The 22,921-nt window shown below is 39.9% G+C and overlaps 1 protein-coding gene across 2 annotated transcripts in view; it reads left to right on the forward strand.

Annotated features, from left to right (window-relative positions):
* Nucleotides 1-22,921, forward strand: part of LOC136700065 (semaphorin-4A-like) — a 50,598-nt gene that overhangs the window by 17,850 nt on the left and 9,827 nt on the right. For both annotated transcript variants that reach the window (XM_066675213.1, XM_066675214.1), the window contains exons 2-7: nucleotides 326-554; nucleotides 19,209-19,369; nucleotides 19,806-19,865; nucleotides 19,961-20,059; nucleotides 20,829-20,928; nucleotides 22,687-22,809. In XM_066675213.1, the coding sequence (XP_066531310.1) occupies nucleotides 458-554; nucleotides 19,209-19,369; nucleotides 19,806-19,865; nucleotides 19,961-20,059; nucleotides 20,829-20,928; nucleotides 22,687-22,809 (640 nt within the window). In that variant the 5' untranslated portion in view covers nucleotides 326-457. The remainder of the gene's footprint in view (nucleotides 1-325; nucleotides 555-19,208; nucleotides 19,370-19,805; nucleotides 19,866-19,960; nucleotides 20,060-20,828; nucleotides 20,929-22,686; nucleotides 22,810-22,921) is intronic.

The raw sequence follows: 22,921 nt of genomic DNA on the forward strand, positions 1-22,921 counted from the left end.
TGCGGTGGGTAACTGTTAGACTTAACGTAAAATATTCTAGAGCAGCCCAGGGTTGGTCAACATGTTTGTGCTGTAGGTTGCAGGATTTTCTTGAATGGAGTCATTGGTCCAGCCACTCCATCATATGATGAGCACGTCTGGTCATATGTGTGCTTTATGTTCTGACTGTTCCACTTCAGTCATATTCCGAATGATTTTTAAAAAAAAGGAAGGAGAGAAGTCAGAAGGAGAAAAGGAAATGATGCCCTTGGTGTTCCCTCTCTGAAGTAACTATCTGTTTCTGTCTGTCTCTCTCTCTCTCTCTCTCTCTCTCTCTCTCTCTCAGATGAGATGACGACAGTTTCCTGTGATCAGAGGAAGTGGAGTGTATGTAGAAGGACAGTGGTTGAATTTGTCTTCAGTTCTACAGAAGCTCAGAGTTAGCTCCACACTCCTCCGTTCTCTTCTCTCATTCACCATGCGATCCTCATCTCTTATCTCGGTCTGTTTACCTTTCATCCTCATCACCTGTGGTTGCCATGGGAACGTCACCCCTCGCGTTACCTTCCCTCTTCGTGAGTACTATTTTTTTTCCCTTTTTTCTTATTTTTAATGAAACCATTTAAGGCTCAGTGACAGATAAGGTTTGATGAGATAAGATCAATTCAAAAATGTGTTTAAAACTTTAAAACAAAACGTGCCTGAGGTTTGTGAAAGTGTATGTTTTGTATTTCTGTTCTATTCATATTATTTAATATGATATTTATACTATTTTTAAGAAAAGACAGAACTGACAGCCTGTTAAATTTTCAAATGGTGTAACCACAAAAATGACAAATATCTAATATTTCACACCTCCTACAGAGTTCATGCAATTACTCATAAAATTAGTAGTTTACTTTGTAATATCACATGAGAATGTTTTATTATATTTTATCTGAATTTAGATTATATGGATTTTTCATTGTACTGAGCAAGACCATGTGCCGTACACATTTGTTTTCTGTGTATTATTGACCATTTGAGTAAAAATGGTTTAAACACCCATTATTACAGTGTAGTAGAGTATTAAATTATATTTTTTGTACAATATTAGTCTTTTAGAAAAAAAACTGGTTACACCAACTGACCATAAACCTTCTACAGCAAAAGAACAAGAAATTGACACAAACTAGTCATCAATTTAAATAGAATTGGATATTTCAACATATATTTATGTCACTCATCTTATTCCATATCAGAAACAATTTCATAACATCAATGAAGAAACAGGATTAACTTGTGTTCGATTCTGATTTCAGTTCAGTTCTCATACAATTTCAGTTTGTAAAATGATTCAAAGAGAGAGAGTGAGTGAGAAAGTATCAAACTTAAGACTTGAACTATTAAAGGGGTTAAGGATGCCTGTGGTACATCTACATTCGACTGCACATCGTCATGATCATGATTGTTAACTATGGGTTCCAGCCAGCTAGTACGCAGTAGTCATAGTAGTAGTGTTAATCAATGGAGGAGTAAGGTTTAAAACATCAACACCCTTTTATTCTCTATATACTGTCTTTGGTACTGCCTCCAACGTTCCCTCATCTTTTGTTGTATCGTTGTTGTATGTGCACCTTTCCTGTCTTTTGGCCAGGTAATTAACCCTTGCAGCAGGATCTGCGTTCACTCGCGCTCTGTGGCTAGCCACTTGTAAGTGTCATCGATTAGGGGACAAGAAGTATACTTTATTTATAATAAATGAATTTATATTATTTATTTATAATTTAAACATACCGTTTACATGTTTCATAATAAAATGTAATATAATAATCAAAACAAAATGTATTATAGAAGTTTAATTTTAAAATAATAAAAAATACTGACATTTCAAAAATTGCTTAAATCACAATCTAAATATAACCCTAATTAAAACCACTGTTCATGCTAAACAGTTAGGCACTGTTTAAGTTATAAAATAATATATATAGTATAATATAATATAACTGGCACCTTAAATTACACACACTTGACCCTGAATCTGATCAAATTGGTCTCAAACCGGTTACACCATTTCACATTTTCTATTTAAAAATCAAATTTGCAGGCTTTATTATGGACAACTATGTACACTTTTGACCTTTATGTGAATATTCAAACACAGTTTTTACATTACATTCAAATTTTAATGATTTATTATGATTTATCAATATTTCAATGAGGTCACACCATTTGACATGTGCCCTAAGCTTGTCTGACCATGGCCTAAAAACACTTAATTATGTTACATTTTTAAGAGTGTTTCTAACTAACTTTGACTCATAGCAGTTGGGGTCTTCAAGGGTCCTTCTGTGACATCATTTCCTGCCACATGATCTTATGACATAGTACTTTTTTATATGGTTGATGTGACAGATATTATTTAAAAAATTCAGAACAATGGGGTTTCATTACTTTTATTTTTTATAGAAAAGTTCTCACGCAAGATCATGCCCGATTATTTAAGAATCGCTTTTGGAGAGAATTTCACATTTTTTTGAGCAAGTGTAATTTTTTGGTTCATGTTTTTGTGGTAACACCATACTGACATTTTTACCGATATTCTCTTAATACTCCCTCAAAATTGAACAAATCCAAAACTTTAAGATTAGGGTTTGATGAAAATGATGTTTGAAAATAATTTGTCAAATTATTTTAAATTTTAAACCATTTTAAATGTATCTAACTCATATGTACACAAAAAATCAGCGTCACGTGATTGACCCTTAAACACATTGACCCTTAAACACTTATAGAAATCCACCTTTGTGTGAAATATTTTGTTGGCTCAGCTTCTGAAGCACTAGACTCATATGTATTAGTTCCTAAAAGTGCAAATCATGGCTACATATGAATATAAACAGGGCACTTTATTATTTAAAATAATATTTTTATAACACTAAATAATATTTTTATAACACAAAATAACACTTTATATATTTAAAAAATATATATCTTTTTTTATTAAACGTAAGGTAATTTCTGCAAGGTTTATTTGTCAGAGCTTTTACTTGAAATGTACGTCCTGTGAAAAAGACTAGTGCTGATTATCAACTTCATAAACAATGACATCTGACATTTCAGTGACAAATTATTAGCTACTGGGCAATAGGTGAACAAAAATAACCCGTGTTCTCAGAAGCGGCGGACTGTAATCTTCTACAACCTTTTCAGTTCTGCATTCAACATTTCATATGGATTCAGATTTAAATATGTTTTCTTTAATATTTCATTGTGTTCTGCATTATTTGCAAAAGCATGTAGTTAAAATGTGACCATATGAAAATATAATAATAACAATAATAATAATAGAAAGAAGAACTCTGTTCACAGCATTAAACTTATCATTAATGAGCTTTGACACATTAGTAATCTGAAGTGCTGATGGCACATATAAACGCTTATAAATATACAGTATTAAAATGAGTGTACATGTTTATTCTACTGCTGTTACTAAATATAACAAAGCGTCTCCCTGAAAGTTCAGGAGGTTACAGACTGTCCCAGAATTCACCGGAGAAGGGGGAGAAAAATAATGATGGCCTCTCATCAGTGCTGTGCTTTTGATGAAAATTGTTTTTATTGCTGTAGTTCAGGAGTGGGCTCTGAGAGGAAGCAGATGGGTTTGTTTTGTGGTCATTTACGAAAAATTACTTCAGATGCTTTTTTTTTTTATTATTTCTTATTTTTTTTCTTGGACACAGATAACATTTCTCCTCATTACAGCAGTTTTCTCCAACTTTCAAAATTAGGATTCAAATCTTCCCATTGTCTGGAAGTCTTTGTTTTGACTGTAAGAACGTTTCTGCCCTAAATCCTGTCCATATTACTTTTTTCCCCTGTCCTGGCCTGTGTATGTAGCCCGAGAGTGCTTTGAGTTCTGTAAAGCTGCTTTGGGACGTCAGTTGTAAACAGCGCTGTATATAAATACGTTGTGATTTGATTTGGAATCCTTGTCTGACTTCAGGAGTCCAGTTTTAATAAACAGTGATAGAAATAATAGAAATCAAACAGTGAATGTCCTGAAATTGTTAACACTGCACTATATTGGAAAGAGCTGATATTGCAATATGGATTTCTTCTGAAGTATTTATTGCTGTTTGAACAAATACAGGCTTTTTCCAGAGAAGATTGAACAGCTCTGTGTGGAAAGACTGGCAACATACTCTCGGTGCCCTTAAGTGGGAGTTAGTGATGTTCTATCAGACACACTCCTGTAGTCGGACACAAGACGTGTTTTGCTTTTGTATCAAGCTACAAACATTTGCAGCATGTCATGTTTTAGATTCATTTCCCTCTCTGGGCACTGCACGTCCTGTGATGTGACTGTTGTTCACGGGTGACAAAGCTGAAACGATATATTGAGCAGGTTTGAAGATTTCTATCACTTTAGAACAGCCTTAAGACTGCTGTATTGTACACGTGTGTGTTTCTAAAAACATTCATGTACTTCTATTTGTTCACTGATCCCTTCCATGGGTGTGGGTTGGCCTAAGTCATTATATGGTTTGTTAATTAGTGAGAGTTAAATGAGCATTTTGGCTGTTTTGCAGATGCATAAACTGTAGGTATATTATTGGTTAATATTAATGTATTTTATGATTTAATACCCTAAATACACACAGTACTCTTTTTAATAGTTGAAATAAGATGAACGTTTGTGGGGGAAAAAACAGGTGAAAATGAGCAGATGATATAAGTGTAGAAATATAATGATTAGTAGTTCATAAGTGCATCAAATGTAGGTTTGATTGTGTATGTTACTTGTACAGTGTGTATTGTCCAGGTGTGGAAAGGATAACTTGGTTTTTTAACTGGTTTTTTGCCTGAGGTTATTAAAATAGTTGTTGTAACATGTGGACTCCTTTAGGGACCAAAACCAACTGTACATTCTCATTGATTTAAGTCGTATTTGGGTGGACTCAAATGTCAGTGGGGTTCTGGTGTATTTTTTTTTTAAGAGGAGCCCCTTTGTTTGTTTGTTTGTTTGTTTTGTTTTTTTGTTTTTTTTTCTTCTTTGTTCGGCCAACTTAGCTTCTCTCCTGCAGTTTTTCTCTGTACTCAGTGCTCATCTAATTTTAGTCCTGTCCGGATACACTCTCTCTCATTTTCTTTGTCTGAGGCGTAGTTTCTGTCACGCAGATCTAGCTGGCTAGTCTAGATTTGGATGCCCCTGCAGCTGATATTTATCTCTGTGATATTATACTGGGGACCCACAGGCCCTGCAGGGTGCCTAATGCCGGGCAGAAAGAAGTGTAGCTGCTGGCTAAAAGAAAAACATCAGCAGAGAGGTCGCATGCTGCTTCTGCAGGTTCTGTCCGTGATGTCGAGGGAGCTGCAGGGCTTTTTTATAAATCACTCGTCCTGTTGGGATTTTAATGCAGTCTGGGTGCAGGTGGGTTATCACTGAGGGGAAGTCAAAACTGTTTAATTACAGAGCTACCTCCCGACAGGACCTCAGCGTCTAAATAAGCCTTTGTATTAGGCCAAAGGGAGGCAAAAATAGAAACTTTTCATATGTAGATTTGTTCTCTGTAGAGGCTGTGTTCACTTAGTCACGCTTAGAAAATCAACACATGTCCAAACATTGTGGAAAACTGCAGTTTATTCTTCTGTGTTTTTCTGAGCTCAGTGTTTGAGCGTCTGATCTTAAGATGAAGGAATTGGGGACGCAGAAGGAGAAAGAGAAGTGCCCTAGTTTGGATTGTTTGATGAAGGATATAAAGTAGACGAAAGTGCAAGTGCTGATGTAGATGAAAAGTTGTTTTGTTTCTGTTTTGTGGTTTTTTTTTTAATGAATAGAAACTCTGTTCTTTGTGGTCTGAGCTGAGGAGGCTGAAGGAGCTCGGGTTACTTTACACAATCCACACCAGATCAGTCTGCACCAGGGGTCATTTAAGAATCCTGTGGACCAAATAAAATGTGTGTATATTAGTCTTGTGCTGGTGTAGAGTGGATCAGACACAGCAGTGCTGCTGGAGTTTTTAAACCCCTCAGTGTCTGGATTGAGAACAGTCCACCGACCAAAAACATCCAGCCGACAGCGTCCTGTGTCACTGATGAAGGACTAGAGGACGACTGGGGGATGGGGCTGGGTGGAGATGATTAGGATTCTGATCTTGAATGTTTTACATATTGTGGAGTCTTTTGCAATAGGTGTATTCCAAGGCCAGCATTGGGATAAATATAGAAATATTTAATAATAATATATTTGCAATGCCTCTTTGTTCCACACTCCTCTTTGTTTATAATCAGATTCCTCTGGTGTTAACAAAGATTTATAATTAGACTGTCATCCTTTTGTGATTATGTTGGTGCCTGCAGTGATAATTGCAGCTGTTTTCACAGTATGTCTCAGCACTCCTTGGTTCTAATGATCTCTGCTCCAGCAGATGAACCAAACTAATCTCTGAAGTGGATTAGAGCTTGGAATTATTCCATTCGGGTGTAATGCAGAAAGATCAAAGCCTAAAAGCTGTTTAATTTTGGGAATATTATTGAAAATGTTGCAAATTCTACATTCATTCTACACATGAAGAACACCAAGATAGAGGAAGGACAATGGACAGTATTTAACTGAAACAATAGGGCATTTGTCCCCTGTAAAATGTAAAAATGTACTAATTTTAATTATGACATTTATTTTGTTTGCACTACTCAATATTTAAAAAAAAAAAGTCAGCAATTCAGCTGCACCAACAACACTTATCTTGATTTTCTTCATAACTCAAAAATAAATAAAAATGAGCTGCTACTTTAAAAGGGGACAAATTATGTAGAAATCTTGTGTTCAGAGCGTTTTCATTTTAAAGTGGGAATCTGAAGCCCGCCCACCCACTTTGACTAGGTCAGAAAACATAGTCAAGAAAAAAGTTATTCTGACGGTGCTGATTCCTACGGTACAGTGCAGATAGTTAGGGCTGGACAGTAATTAGATATCAATATTAAACACATTTTCAATATTTCGCTACACGTTATTTACAGCGTCTGTCACTGACTGGTGGTCATTACAAGCCATGTCACTCAATTTTAAAGTTAGTTTAAAAATATTAATATTGACAAAGCCAAGAGGTTTGTGTTTAATGGGGATTTCTGCCCTAAGCCCTAAATCTTTCTTTAAAATGTTCACTTTGAGGACGTTGTTGAAAGGTGAGCAAAAAGCAGAGGGTTGAAGTGTTGTAGGGGTCAGAGTTCAGAGCTGAACTGGGACACACTCGCACCACTTCAGCGCTGTAGGTCCACCGTCCACCGCTGTGCAGCTCAGTGTTTTACTGGAGCCTCCAACAGAAATGTGTTGAACGTTGTTGAGGTAATATTTATCATAGTCTCTTCTTTATGTTTGGAGAATGTATCTGTGACACAGCTTTGTTTTCTACTAAATATTTAACAAACAGAAGTCATCTTGTATGTCCTTATAATGACACGAATACACGGACACACCTCACCGTCACTGACGAGTAAAATACATCTGCACAGCTTTGTGTTTAACTTTACACAAGAACAGGGAAAATCTCCAGATTATTAAAGAACACCAGAGTGAGGTGTTTCTCAAAATCAATGACTCTGTGGATTAGTTACAGCACTGTTTTCAGTCGGACTCTTATAGAATTGTAAGTCAATAATCCATCCATCCATTATCTGTAACCTTTATCCAATTCAGGGTCGCGGTGGGTCCAGAGCCTACCTGGAATTATTGGGCGCAAGGCGGGAACACACCCTGGAGGGGGCGCCAGTCCTTCACAGGGTGACACAGACACACACATTCACTCACACACACACACACCTACGGACACTTTTGAGTCTCTCCATTCGACCAGGGCAGGTCCCAGATGTTTCATTAAGACCCCAGGGCTGTGTTTACTTTTGGAAAATGGAGGCATATGTTCCCTTTAAAATCTGAAGAAAAACAATGGACACCAAAATGGCCACCAAGTGAATTTCTGCTGGTTTTAAACATGGACCATGTTCAAACAGCAGAATAAAGCTGGGATTGGTTTACGTGTGGGACAATAATGTGAGCACGGGGATGTGAACCACAATGAGCAGCTTCCAAACCTCAAACGCACCACTTTTTTAATGTCCTTGATGCAGACTTGAATTTACAGATATTTGTTGCTCTTGTCATTAAAGCTCCTATTTCTTTGTAATTGTAAGAGTGTTTACCATCTTATTTCAACCAGTGAACTGTCTCCTGCTTTATACCTCTCTGACAGAATGTGTTAATGTGACACTCACTCAGTATCTGTATTGTATTAATGAGACTATAGAATAACCCTGTAGATCATAAGGCTTATCTGGATAAGTACAGTCTCCGTTTCTCCATTTTATAAATCTTAACCAGCATTAGCAGATATGTATATTAGATTTTTTTTTGGTCTATTTGTGTAAGTGTACTATAAACGAGTTTAAACAAATGATTTCCTGAACTTAGAAATTAATAAAAAAAAAAAAATAAAAAAAAAGACTGAGACTTAAAGTGCCCCACACTTCTCTATTTTCTATTCCTCTGTTCATGAGGAACTAACACATGGTTTCAGAGATCCTTGTGTGATCCGCTACACTAGAGACGTCTTTCATATTCCTCCACGGTCTTGTGTAGAGAGGAGATCAAGACTGGGGAACAACTCGCATTTTTCCTGAATTTTAGAGCCACTGCTCATCCCAAGTAAATGGTCCTAACACATTAGAGAGAAGCAGCAAAGCCAATCCTGTTAGCGGTGTGGGTTAGTAGTAGAGAATGAAATCTTAACAATTCGTGACCCAAATACACCGACTAGACACTGACACACTGTTATTGCTATGGACAAATCCTACACCATGGCTCCAGGTGCGTCCTTTTTACAAAATTAAAGCTTAGAAATGACACCAAGCTAGTCACCAGAGAACTGGGTGATACGGAGACTCTGAATGGGGAAATGCGTTCCACATCGCAGTTGTATCTGCTCACCAGTTAAGCACTGAATGAGCAACATTCTGTATGAGTCTCACTCTCAGAGAGAATTCATACTGAAAGAACTCTTCACAGTAACCAAACCTGTCATCAGTACGCTACACTCAGCTACACTGTGGCGCATGTGTGGTTCACTGGTTCACACTTCAGCTCACTTTAATGATGGGAGAAAATTTGTGTGAGAAGTTTGGAAGAGGAAGCTCATGGTTTGGGGGACGTTTCCTTCAGTTGGGTCTTTTTTTTCAGCTGCATAGTAAAGTCAATGCTAAAGTTGATCAGGCCTCTTTTGACAACACACCACTCATACTCTGTGAAAATCCCTCAGTCTTCAAGCATGCAGGACAGGGTCCCGTTTCACACCGTGAGGGGAAGCACGCTTTTGAAGCTGTAATTGTGTAATTAAAACAATGAAATGGCGACACTAGGCTCTTGATTTGAACAGGATTGAAAATAGCTGCAAGATCACTGACAAAGTTGTGGCTAAGAAACTCTCTAAAGTCACTGAACTGTGGAACCAGACTGGAACAAAATCAAACCGGAGGAGCGTGAATCGAGGACATCCGCAGCGTGCAGATGTGCTGAAGTTCTTCAAAGCAAGGGTTTCTGCAAATCCTACAAATTTTATGAAATCTGTAAACATCAAACATGTTCAGTTATTTGTTTTGTTTTAATTTGATCACAGCTCTTTTGGAAATTTTATGTTGAAGTAGTGAAAGTAGTAGGGTTTTGTGAAATCCCCTTCACTTATATCACTTCTGTTCATGTTCAGTTGAATATAAAGGGGACATAATGTAGAAAAGAAGAAGAAGAAAAAGAAAAAATCACCACAGCTGTTTTTTTTGGGGGGTCAGAAGTCAGAAAACATGAGATAAAACAAGTGGTTTTGATTTTGTGCTGCATCTTACACAGAGTGCAGAGACTTTAGAGTTGCCCTGCAATTATTTGCAAGCACACTGCTGCAAAACGGACACAACAAGCTTTGAGTAAAATGAAGAAGAAAGAGAACAGAGTGAAAATGTCTAAAAACCAGAGCCTCTTCTCCTCGGTCCTCGCTGCTGAGAGAAGATGAGATATTGAAATTCATGGAAATGTAAGTTGTTCTCTATAATTGATCTCTGTTGTATTTAATGTGGTGGGATTTTCTGTTTCAGTTCAGTTATTTATAGTACATACACTCTGATGGTAACTTTGTTCACTCGCTCTACGCAAACAAATCACAGCTGCTGTGCTGTGGATCTTATAGATAAAGACCATTAAACAGCTTCATCACCGAGAGCAGAATTAGTCCAGTTTTATAGGTTTTTGTTAAACTGTATAGATTTTGTATTTAATGAAAGCAAACAACTCCAACGTAATTGCCTTGATTTCCAGATTTTGAGAAAATTTAATTTCAAAGTAGGTCTGTGCCGTATCGCTTCGTTCACAATAATATCTTTATCATTTTTAAAACTGAGGATAAAATTTGTATTGTTACAAAGAGCAATATTCTAACTTGTTTACATAAAAATGTCATGCAGTTACGCACCATATGGTGTACGTTTGTTACGTGAGCTATTTACGCACAGCAACAGTGCGGTGAAAAGTAATTTTTTTGTATTATATAAAATTGTTTACATTTGTTGTTTATTATTATATGGGATTGAAATTAAGAACATATTTCAGTGTTTTGTCAAATCGCCAATAATATCGTGTCACAAAAATGATCAAAAAATATTGTGATATTATTATAATTATTGGCCATAAAACCCAGCCCTATTTTAAAGCCAGTAGATGGTCAGGGATGCCCAAACAGTTGTTTATTCCCTTCCACAGAGGAGCTTTCAGTACCGATATACCTTACCGCAGATAGGACTAGACGAAGCTGAATCCTGAAAGAGAATATGGCCCACCTCTGCACTACCAGCAGGGTCAGGTTAGAACCGCTGCAGTTTGTTTTTAGGAAAAAAACACATACATGAATCATAGCAGTTTGATGCTGAGAAGCCTTACCACTTAAGTTTCACAATTCTCCCACAATTCCTCATCTCTGTGCTGGTTTTCATATCCTCATTCTGAGCAAGCCTCACCACTGACCAGCCACCAGTCATTTCAGATGACTTTTCAGTCCACTCAGAAGTTCAGGCATTCCTGTACTGCAGGGCTCTCTTTATTTTTACGCTTTTTAAGCGAGTTTAGAAATAGCCCCTCAAACATAGTCACTGCGGCGGTCTCCTTAACGTTGCATTGGGTGCATACAGCCTGAGGTTTGTAGAATAGCGGAAATACATACTCAGTAAAAGCAGTGCACTCTGGGTAAAATCCAGACTACAGGAAAATGTCTTCCCTCATAAAAGAACTTCATCAGCTGCTTAAACTCCTGAGTAAGTTTTATTGTCATCAGTGTGCACTTTTCTGAACGTCCAGCACCTCTCAGCACAGGAAGTGAAGTGTGGACACCTCTGTTCTCTTTCCATGAGAGTGTGAGGGCTGAGGAATGAAGTGGTTTGTGTGTTAAAGCAGACTAAGCAGCAGCTGATCTGGTGAATAATCAGGTGTGGCTCATGGACCGCTGAAATGACGTGTCATTCTGTGGTCAGCGTCATGCCCATGTTCCGGGATTCCGGGCATAAACTGGACAAGTGTATGACCGAAAAACACGGGATGTTCGAACTCCTTTTAACTCCTACACTGTACAGAGCTTACTGCTGTCTGTAGGTGGACTTTGATGAAGTTTCCTGTTTTAAAGCCTCATCACACTGGGATTTTAAATTTCACAGCACCTTGCGAGTTGGGCGTGGCCGCGAGCGTGGCCAGGAGTGCCGTAGAGTGCTGGTATTCTAGCATCAGGTGTGAAATAAATGAAATATCGAGGACAAAAGCCTAGTGTGGCCACAAATTTATTGTTATTTAGTAAACCACAAAATGTAACTTTCAGCTCCTAAATAACTTCAATTTTCAGAATCCAGTGACAGTGTATCTGCTTTAGCAGCCATTTTTAAAACCCCCAGGCAATATTTTAAAGGTCTGTGAGGATGTTTACAGTGCCTTGTGTGTAGGAGTAGGAGTTCACTTTCAGAAACTGGCTTTAGGCCCATTCTAATGACTCTGTTGAGAGAAAGGAAGAGGGGGACACGTGCTGGACTTGAAGGAGAACAGCTGGTGTGTTGTGGTTCTGGGAGAGTCATGGACACTACTTGTTGTTTACGTGTGTTTTGTTGTCAGTTGCGTTAGCTTTTTAGTTGAAGTCGGTAGGAACGTTGTTGTAAAACTGAAGTGGAAGGAGTTGAGGTTTAGGGGCTCAGTTCAGTATTTGTTTCCCATGCTGTGTCTTTTTTTAAAGTTCCAGTCACAGCTGAAGAAGGTGCAATAATTGCAGCGAGAGGCCACAAAACCTTCAGATGAGGTCTGAGCTTTCAGCTTCTTCGGCTCATCTGCACAACTCTGACAATTTCTCCTCACCGCCTCTGATTAAAAAATACAGCACGCTCAGTTTGACTTATTTAATCTTAAGCTGTAGGGGTCTAGGGTCAGGCACAAATCTCAGAAAATACAGATACTTTCGTGATGCATTATATGAATTAAGATAATCAAATTAATGTAATAATTAGAATCATTTATTTAGTTCTGAGCTTTGAAAATGTGTAATTCTGTTCATTTCCACATTAAAAAAATGTGACCAAATATCCCAAAGGTCACCTGCACATGCAGCACCTTCTGAAATCACTGGCATTAAAGCAACACTAAGTAGCATTTTTCCCTTACAATACAGCTTCAAAATCACTGTCACAATCCACTGAGCTGTAATAGGGAGAATAGAGTCTCTGTCATTGCTACTCTGGGCTCAGCACTGCAGAAACTGTGCTATGTAACATTTGGAAGAGGATAGGAAACCCCTCAAACCCTCCCTTCCCCTTGATTTCACAGTAAAACTGTAAAAGTACATTGCGCACTGTAACAGTAGGGGTGAGAGCTACCAGATCTTACCCATTGTTCCTTTTAACTGCAACTTTGTTCTTCTTTGAAAGCCTTACACTTGATGTAGTGAGTCATATCTGTGAGAATTTGATGGCAGCAGTGTGATCATTAAAGCAATTGGCTGCTGATATTGGATGGAGTGACATGGTACACATAATACGCCGACTCATTCCATAAGTATTGAATGGAGCTCCATGAATCCAGAGAACACAGCTCCACTGCTCCACAGGCTTAGTCCCATATGCAGCTGCTTCTGTGTGTCACATTATAATCCTGCTTTTCTGAAGAGGTTTTACACACTCAACAATGTGGGCACCTTGAGTTCACGCTCTTGGAAACACGGTGCAGCTTGGAGCCTAGTTACATCACATGTTTGGGTTTTGACTGTGTGTGTGTTTGAGAGGAATGCACTAAGTCCTCAGGTCAGAATCCCTCAGGTTGCGCAACATCACCCCTGCTGTGTTCCCTTATCCAAAACAGTGTAATCACAGAAGTGTAATCACAGAAGAGCAATTCAGAGAATCTGGAAGAATGCTGTTACTCCAGAACATACCCACCTCAAATTATTTCAGGAGAAGTTTAGTGAAAAATCCAATCTACATGTTTCCTACTTACTCTGATTGTAGTCCACCAGCCAAGACATGCTTGTGTCTGAAACTCTGTGCATACATAAGCCTCTCATGTCAAGAGAACCCTACATAAGCACCTATAAAGGCTTATTCCAATAAGGTCAGGTGTCATAAAGGCTGCTTCATTCAGTTTCATTCTAGAAAAGCTTAGGAGAACTGAAAAATAAATTGTAAATGTATATATTAAAGTAAGCTAGCTTTTATTTTCATTGCATCACACACAAGGAAATTGTGCCTTCACACACAATTCATTGTCGGCAGTGAACACAGTATGCCATGACTGTGCCCCTGTGCACAAAGCTTTCTTGCTTTGTGCACAGGGGCACAGTCATGCTGAAACAGCAAAGTGATGAACACAAACTGTCGCTACAAAGTTGGAAGGATGTAATTATCACAAAACACTGTAGTAGTAAAATCAACATCAAATTTATTTATATTTTTACAAGGAATTTGTTTCCAGCTGTTGGTTTCTGTCTAGTACTCTAGGTATGTGCAATGATATAGATTCCAGAGACAAACACACAGTACACAATACACGAACTGTAGGACAAATAGTGTACGCCTTTTTTATGTACAACGCAGAGCTGTGTAAAGCTGAGGGGCTGAATTTACTGGAGTCAAATACTTTTTCTGAGTAAAGGGAATATTACATAAGTGTGTTAAGTGCAAATAACTAATATAAATAATATATGGGAATGGATTGTGGTCTACAGTAGGAGTGGATGTTGAGCTGGGTGTAATAACAGTCTAAAGACAGTATTATCTGTTATTGCTGGTCAGCTGGTACTTCTTTAACCATGTTACAACATGAAAGGAACTAGGGCCCTGAAACAAAGGCAGGACTATCATCAATCCTTCCCCAAATATTACTTTTAGCACTGTGCATTGCACTAGGTAGTTTTCTCCAGACATCCAACAAACCCAGGTTTATGCATCAGACTGACAGAGATTTATTTAACTGTTCCAGAAAAACAATTACACTTCTACACAATCCAGCCGACGCTCCGTGCAGCTCATAGCCAGCGTTTGTTTATGTGCAGTGGCTCTGACATTTCAGACTTGTAGCACATCAGAAGAGGTTTAGATGTTCTGTAAATGTTCTCTCGTTTCTTTTTACAGTACTCTAACCACGGCAGGAGAAACGCTGTGTGATTAGACCCAGCAGCACATGGCCACAAAACCACAGTGCATCTCTTGAAATATTTTGACCTCTCTTTACCTGCACTGCCTATAAACATTCACCCCACTTTAGCTACCTAAAATACCCCCACATGAGAAGAACAACTCAGCGTTGACCCCTTGCCCTTATCACAACTGATGAGAGCGGGAGACCGCATAAGAAAACAGAACGCCACTTTTATAATCAATACCACTGTCTACAGCTGCAGGGAGACTCAGTGTGTGATGCAACACAGCGGCTGTAACTGACAACCCATTTGTTTTTATTACTACCCTCTGTTGCTCCGATAAACATCAGAAACTATCGAAGTATTTGATTGAAGTAAATTCAGCCCCTCAGTTTTACAGAACTCTGTGTTGAGACGAGGGGGAGGAGCCTATGAGCAAATAATCTGAAAACTAAGCAGCGTTTTAAAGGCACACAAGGGTAAGGTGTTGTTGTTGTTTTTTGCTCCTGGGCTCCCCCTACTGTTGCGGAGTGTAAAACATTTTTAAAGCACGGCCCTTTGGCATAGTGCAGTTTCTGCAGTGCTGAGTCTGGAGTAACCGAATCAGCAGCTCTGGTCTCCATTTTACAACTCACTGGAGTTCCATAATGACTTTGAAGCTGAAGTTTTAATGTTAAAATACTGCCTAGTGTTGCATTAATGCAGAGCTAGGGCTGGACAATACGGCCCAAATTTATATCACAATATATTTCTTCATTTTGTTCAATACGATGTAATTCCGATATCAATATGAACCGTATAAAATCCACCAAAGAACAAACAAGAAACATGACATCACATGTCAAACATAAACATATTAGCTTTGTCCATATTAATGTTTTTAAACTAAATTTTAAATTGAGTGCTGAACTGACGACAGCGCCCATGAACGTCAGTCACAGACGGATGTTGGAAATCATGAATATTGAAAATGTGTTTTTAAAATCATATTGTCATTGATACATTATATAGTGATACTGAATTATTGCCCAGTCCTGAAGTGACTGTCACTTCTGCAATGTGGGATATGTCTCAGCAAACGTGGTGAACGAAGGACCCCACCAGAGCACGAATGTATCAGTCAGACAATGCATGGTGTGCGATTTAGGTCAAGTCTGATGGTTTTGGTGTGAGACACGATGTCAGTGCTTTTTTCCTTCCTCTTTTAAGACCATTGTGCAATCCATTTCAAAACATGATCTAGGTGATGCATCTCAAGCAGCTGCCCATTGGCTTCTGTTTACAGGATGTTTTAGTGAATGAGTTTGTTTATTTTTCCTGAGGTAAAGGGAAATGAAAGTGTGTGATCATTATGATACAGCAGTACAACTGTACAGCAGTTTGCCATCACTGGAAATCGCTAATCCTTGATGCTAACGCTCCAAATGTGCTTAATGTAGTTCTGTCTTAATATTTCCAGCGTACGGTGGATCACATTTTTGTATGAGGTGCGGTAGACCACTGCAGCGATGTATGGGGAGGAGTGGGTTACTGTGTCTGGTATTTTTGGGCTAGTTATTCTAGTCACTGTGTATAGACGAGCTTGTCCACATAGCTGATGGTGGGCTTCTGTTGGAAAGTCCTGTTTCTTTGGAGACACTAATATAATACTCTACCTCCCTCCCTCCCTCTACATCACATACATGTATGTAGTCAGTTGACGGTGGTGAAGAAAGCTGTAATCACCGTCAGTCAGTGACAAATGCTGTAAATAATGTTTATTGAAATATTGAAAATGTGTTTAAAAATCGTATTGATATTGAAACACTTTATATTGTGATATATATTGATATTGAAGTATTGCCCAGTCCTCTCTGTACACAGTGTTCCTCTGGTCTATTGTGTGTTGTCTTGTTTATATTGTGCTTTGTGTGATGAATCATTGAGTCTGTTTTGTTTTTTTTCCTTCCCCCAGCCAAAGAGCGGTGTTAGTGAGTCATACTAGTCAGTTTAGCCCCAGGGAAATGGAAAGAAGTACTGGGAAGTAAAGTTTATGTTCTGTAACCCTCACTGAACGATGGCAAGCCACAAACAATGAACGAGCAGTGAATGACCCGAAAACATGTAAACACCATTACTCTGCTCTCAAGCTGTGGCTCCTCAGTCAACTGCCCACAATATGCTTTACTTTGTGTACCCCCCCACTGTGGCTATTCTCATCCAGAGGGTGTGGGTGGGCCTGGAGTCTACCTGGAATCATTGGATGCAAGGCAGGAACACCTTCTGTCGTCACAGTGCATCACACACTCACCCAGTCACTCTCACACACCTGCAGACAGTTCCTCATAGTCCTACCAGTATTTGTGGTGCACCAGAAGTTACCAAAGAAAAGTAATAATAATAATAATGAAGGTAGAAGGGAAGGAAGCTACTCGGGCTGAAACCACCCAGTGTTGGCCAGGAGTGCCCTGGACTCCCAGCCTTGTGAAATGGTTGATCACCAGTGGTGGTGAATGGATCCAGATGTCTCCATGTCTACAATCAGAAACCCTGCATTTTATTTCCTCTCCGCCTCCAGCAGTGACCTCCTCTCAGCTGAAGAACTTTTATTAAATGCTGTTAAACAGTGTTTACATCCTGGTGTTTTATTGGAGTTCTCCACGTAAAAGCTGCTTGGAAATCAGACTATGTCACATACTTCATCACATGACTACATCTGTTACCCAGCATTTCTCCACCTGTCACATCTCATCATGATCTCGCTCTCTCTTTCTTTCTCTATGACTCTTGGTTTCTCCATCTTTCACTGTTTCTGTTTTTCTCTGCCTTCTCTCTGTCCCTGTGTCCCTCCCTCCCCCCTCCTCCTCCTCCTCCTGCTGTCGTGAATATTCGCTTCACTCAGCTTTGGGGATGATTTGAATGATTATTTACATTTGTGTAAAGACCCGGAGCTGTTTATCAGAGAAACTGATCTGTCGTCCTGGAGCTGCAGGGTTCTGTTAGTGCGCTGATCTGTGCGAGAGCATTTTGGACGACTGTGTTGCAGATGCCCCTTGCTGTTATTCAGCTCTTTATTTAACACACATTTTCCTCACTGGAGTCCGTACAGGTTCCTCTGCTGGTTTTCAGCCAGCAGCTTCAGGCTTAACGGTTTCAGAACGCCACCTCCCAGCAGTTTATTTATAGTGGATGAGAAGAGGGCTGTTTAAACTAGAGATAGTTTAATGTTTATTTCAGACATTATTTTAGAAGCTTTTAAAAATTGATTAGTAAATTAACAGATTCGACGACATGCAATAAGCTTTTCTGCTGTTACTCTTTGAGTAGAACAGAAGGGTAGAGAGGTCAGATGGAGACCAGAGGATCCCCAGTTCCATGTCCCAGGATTGGCAGGAAAAATGAGAATTATGAACAGAACAGAAGAGAATTATTAAATGCAGAGAAAAGATTTTTTTTATATATATTGTCATTTATTTATTATTTTTTTATTATTATTATTTATTTATTTATTTATTTTAAGCGCTTGAGACCTCCACACCCTCCTTGCTCGACTTGAACAGACTTGTCAAAGTGTAAACTACAGTAGCACGTATAAAACACAGGTGAAATAAAAATTGTCCAGGACTTTTATTGTGTATTTTTAACTGTCTACTAAATAACACTTTAAATAAGCACACTTTCTCTCCTCATCCAGCCCTGACTCTGATGCTAACATTCACTCGACTTATGGATATGAAATTAAAGTAAACCCGTGTTACTAAATTAAATTATTAATTAGAAGTGAATAAGAAAATGTCAGAGTATGAAAATAAAAGCAGATTTATGAGCCCCTTGCACAGTTTGAAAGGCTCTGCTCTGGTCCGACGGTGCTCAGCAGGTAAACTCTGGTTCAGGACCCAACATACATGCGGTGTATGACACGGTTGTCACATTTGACTGAGATGCCCTCCCCTAGTTAAAAGCTGAGTGGATGTAACTCTAATGTAATGAGACACCTGTCAGAGTGATTTAGATCAATTTCTGTCTGTGGTAAACAAACAGGCTCTGGGAAATCTTACCAGCTCTAGACTCTGGCCCCATCCACACGGATGTGTTTATAACTTTGTTTTAACTTATGTACTTCACTCTAAAGGGAGTGAGGAGGTATTAGTATTTCAGCCAGAGACAGGTACGCTGTGTGACCTCAGGAAATAGGTTTTCTTTCGTCCACACGAGAGCAGTGACAAGCCTCCATATTCAGTGACCTAAAAGGCAGTTTTCGTGTGTTCAGGAGGCCAAAGCACAGACTAAAACGTACGTTTTTAAAAACAAATGGATCAGTGTGGACGGGGCCTCTGTTGCACAAAACACAGCTCTGTTTGAATGAGGTTAGACTGGGAGTGTAAGTAAAACTGTAATGTAATTGAATCCAGTGGTAAAGAATGGTATTTATGCACACTACAGAGATGGGAGCGGCTGCTGGATTTGCACCTGTGTGTTTTTGACTGTGTGCTGCTGTGTGGTGTGCAGACATTTAATTCCCTGCTGAAATGCTCTGGTTGTAAATGTTGGCTGTGTTTGTTGTTGTTTCAGATTCTCCAGGGCGATCCGTGAGTGTGTTCTCTGCTGATGATGTGTTTAACACCACCACGCTGTTACTGAGCAAAGACGAGGACACACTCTTCATCGGAGCCAGGAACGCCATTCTCTCCCTCAGCCTCAGCCAAGGAGGAGGACTGACCCTCAGCAGCAAGGTGTGTCTCGGTGATCCGCGTATCTTTGTCTCTGCTTGCGTGTGCATGTCTCTGTTGTGCGTGTCCCTGCGCTTGTGAGCATGTCTGTGTGCGTGTGTCTGTGTGCATGAGCGTGTCCCTATGCTTGTGAGCCTGTCTGTGGGCTTGAGCATGTCCCTGTGCTTGTGAGACTCTCTCTGTGTGCATGGTGTGCCTGTGAGTGTGTCTGTGTGCATGTGTCTCTGTGTGCGTGAGCGTGTCCCTATGCTTGTGAGCCTTTGTGTGCTTGAGCATGTCCTCTGCCCTTGTGAGCGTGTCTCTGTGTGCGTGAGCATGTCTCTGTGTGTCTCTATGTGCACCGGTCTGTGCGTTTTGCAGAAATACTTTTTCTGACTGTTTAGCTAAAAGTCTGAAGCTTGTGTGTGTTAGTGACCCTTTTGTGTCCCTATGTTTCCAGCTGGACTGGTCGCCCCCGGAGAAAGACCTGACTGACTGCTCCATGAAGGGCAAAGAGGAGGTGAGAGATGAGTGGGATCATTAATGTATCAGATTGTCTGGTTATCACCATCACTGGCCTTTACTCAACAATCTCTCTCTCTCTCTCTCTCACAGATGGATTGTCCTAATTTTGTGAGAGTTCTGCAGGTGGTAAACTCTACTCATTTGTACGCCTGTGGGACCTTCGCCTTTAGCCCCCGCTGCACCTTCATCGTAAGAGACACATTTTTTCACCTTCAATTCTTACATCTCTCCCTCATCCTGTTTACCTGCTTCACTCAGACACCTCTGAAAGCAATTCTCTCTGTGTGTGTCTGTGTGTGGGTGGTTATTTATCGTCACTGTCCAATTAAAAACACCTATCTGTAAAATAGAAACCCTCTTAACTTTCAGTGGGAAGATTGTATTCAGAGTCATTTTGGAGCTTTTCTATCTGCATTATTTTCATTAACTCACTGGATCCTAACTTTGTTGTTCAGTATCTGCAGGTGCACTGAAATATTCTGTACCTACGGTGATGTATTTATAGATGTTGTGCTTATGTGAATTTCCTTTCTCTGTACTTGTCATTCTCGTTTGTGTGTGTGTGTGTGTGTGTAGTCTTCACACATAAACACACACTCTTCATTCCCCTTGTGTGAACATGTCAGTTGTTCTGTCTCTGAAGGTTTATTGCTGTAAGTTGAGCTTGAAAGTGTGAATGACAGAAAGTGTGTGTGTGTGTGTGTGTGTGTGTGTGTGTGTGTGTGTGTGTGTGTGTGTGTGTGTGTGTGTGTGTGTGTGTGTGTGTGTGTGTGTGTGTGTGTGTGTGTGTGTGTGTGTGATTTAAATCAGAATTTAAAAGCCTTTTACTACAGTGCAGCATTGGTGACTCCCTGCTTCCCCATTTACAGGAATCTTCTGACATCAGTCAAAACTCTGTGTTGTTATTTACATTGTATTTTTTCCTGTTGTTTTCTGATTGTGTTTATTTTTCTCCCAGAGTTCTGAGCCCTTCTCTCTGGTGTCCAGCCCGAAGGCTGAGGAGGGCAGAGGTCGCTGTCCTTACGATCCATATCAGAAGAACACTGCCATCACTGTGGGTAAGGCCTCACTCAGTCAACTGTGATTTATCTTTAATTCAGTTCATTTCAGCATGTGTGAACAGTTCAATTGTTCTGGGATCTGTGGCAAATGGCTGAACTGGACCAGTGAAAACCACAGATATGGGGCTAATTATAGTTAGTTTTAGGAGTAGAAAACAATAGAAATAGTCTCTCTCTCTCTCGTGTGGTTTGTCTGAGACCGTTGAAATGGTTTCATTAAGAAAACTAGTTTACGCTGAAGAGAGTCTGAAATGTGTTGAGTTTACACATCCTTTTCAGTACTGAATGAAGACAGGTTGCTGTAGTTATAATCATACACTGGATAATATCTAAAATATCCTATGCCAATCCATTAGATCTTCACATAGGGCCCACCACACTCTCTTTCTACCTGCAGCCACAAAAACAGAAAACACATCCGACTTGCAGGACTTTCAGCAGTTCTCACAGGAGACTCTTTAGTGCCACACTGTGGCCGTGTGATGAAAGGCTGATATTTAAAACAGTAAAATGTTATAGGACCTTATTGATTCCAAAGGAAATTGTAGATTGCAATATACACTTATTGATGACAATGTAAATGGAATGATTATGTTCAATCAAAATTATTTATTTTTATAATGTTTTAAAAGCGGGCGGCACTGTGGTGCAGCAGGTAGTGTCTCAGTCACAGCTCCAGGGTCCTGGAGGTTAAGGGTAGAATCCCGCTCCTGGTGACTGTCTGTGAGGGGTGTGGTGTGTTCTCCCTGTGTCTGTGTGGGTTTCCTCCGGGTGACTGTCTGTGAGGAGTGTGGTGTGTTCTCCCTGTGTCTGCGTGGGTTTCCTCCGGGTGACTGTCTGTGAGGAGTGTGGTGTGTTCTCCCTGTGTCTGCGTGGGTTTCCTCCGGGTGACTGTCTGTGAGGAGTGTGGTGTGTTCTCTCTGTGTCTGCGTGGGTTTCCTCCGGGTGACTGTCTGTGAGGAGTGTGGTGTGTTCTCTCTGTGTCTGCGTGGGTTTCCTCCGGGTGACTGTCTGTGAGGAGTGTGGTGTGTTCTCCCTGTGTCCGTGTGGGTTTCCTCCGGGTGCTCCTGTTTCCTCCTACGCTCCAAAAACACACATTGGTAGATGGATTCACGACTCAAAATGTCCATAGGTGTGTATGAGTGAGTGTGTGTCACCCTGTGAAGAACTGGCACCCCCTCCAGGGTGTGTCCCTGTCTTGCGCCCAGTGATTCTGGGTAGGCTCTGGACCCACCACCACCCTGAACTGGTTAAGTGCTTAGAGACAATGAATGAATGAAGGATTTAAAAGGAATTTGTTAAGTGATTATAATCTATGGCCCAGCCCTAGTGGAAATGGAATAGTGTGGTGCACTAGTGAGTCTTAAGGAGCACAAATTAACGGCCGAATACAAACAATACTTTTGTGTGTGTGTGTGTGTGTGTGAGAGAGAGAGAGAGAGAGAGAGAGAGAGATATTAAGTGAGCAGTCTTGAGGTGTAAACTCTGGGTTAATCCTCTTGCTCTTAAGCTTGTGATTGAATTAACTTTGAGTTGGTGACGTGTGACTTCAGTTCAAACCAAGTACCTGCTGCCTTCGTCTCCACAGAGCAGTGAACGTAATCTCATTCCTAAAGCCCATACCTGACCTGCTATAAGACTACAATACAGTACGATATCATACGCTGTAAGATTACATCCATAATGTGCTGCTTCTACATATAAATGTATTTTAACTTCGCACTGTGTGTGTGTGTGTGTGTGTGTGTGTTTTAGACGGAGAGTTATACACTGGCACTGTAGCAGATTACAGAGGGAATCGCCCTGTTATTTCTCGCCATCTGAGTGAAGGTGGGCATGTGGATCTGAAGCTGGACGACACACTGGGCTGGCTGGAAGGTACCGCAGTGTAAAATGATGATGATAATGAACATCACATTCTGTATTTCTTGTGAGCTTTGAAGAATTCCAGGGACACGTAATAGAGCTACTTGTTTTCTCAATCATTTTC

The sequence above is a fragment of the Hoplias malabaricus genome, chromosome 6, assembly GCF_029633855.1.
Source record: "Hoplias malabaricus isolate fHopMal1 chromosome 6, fHopMal1.hap1, whole genome shotgun sequence".
In the NCBI taxonomy this organism is placed as follows: Eukaryota; Metazoa; Chordata; class Actinopteri; order Characiformes; family Erythrinidae; genus Hoplias; species Hoplias malabaricus.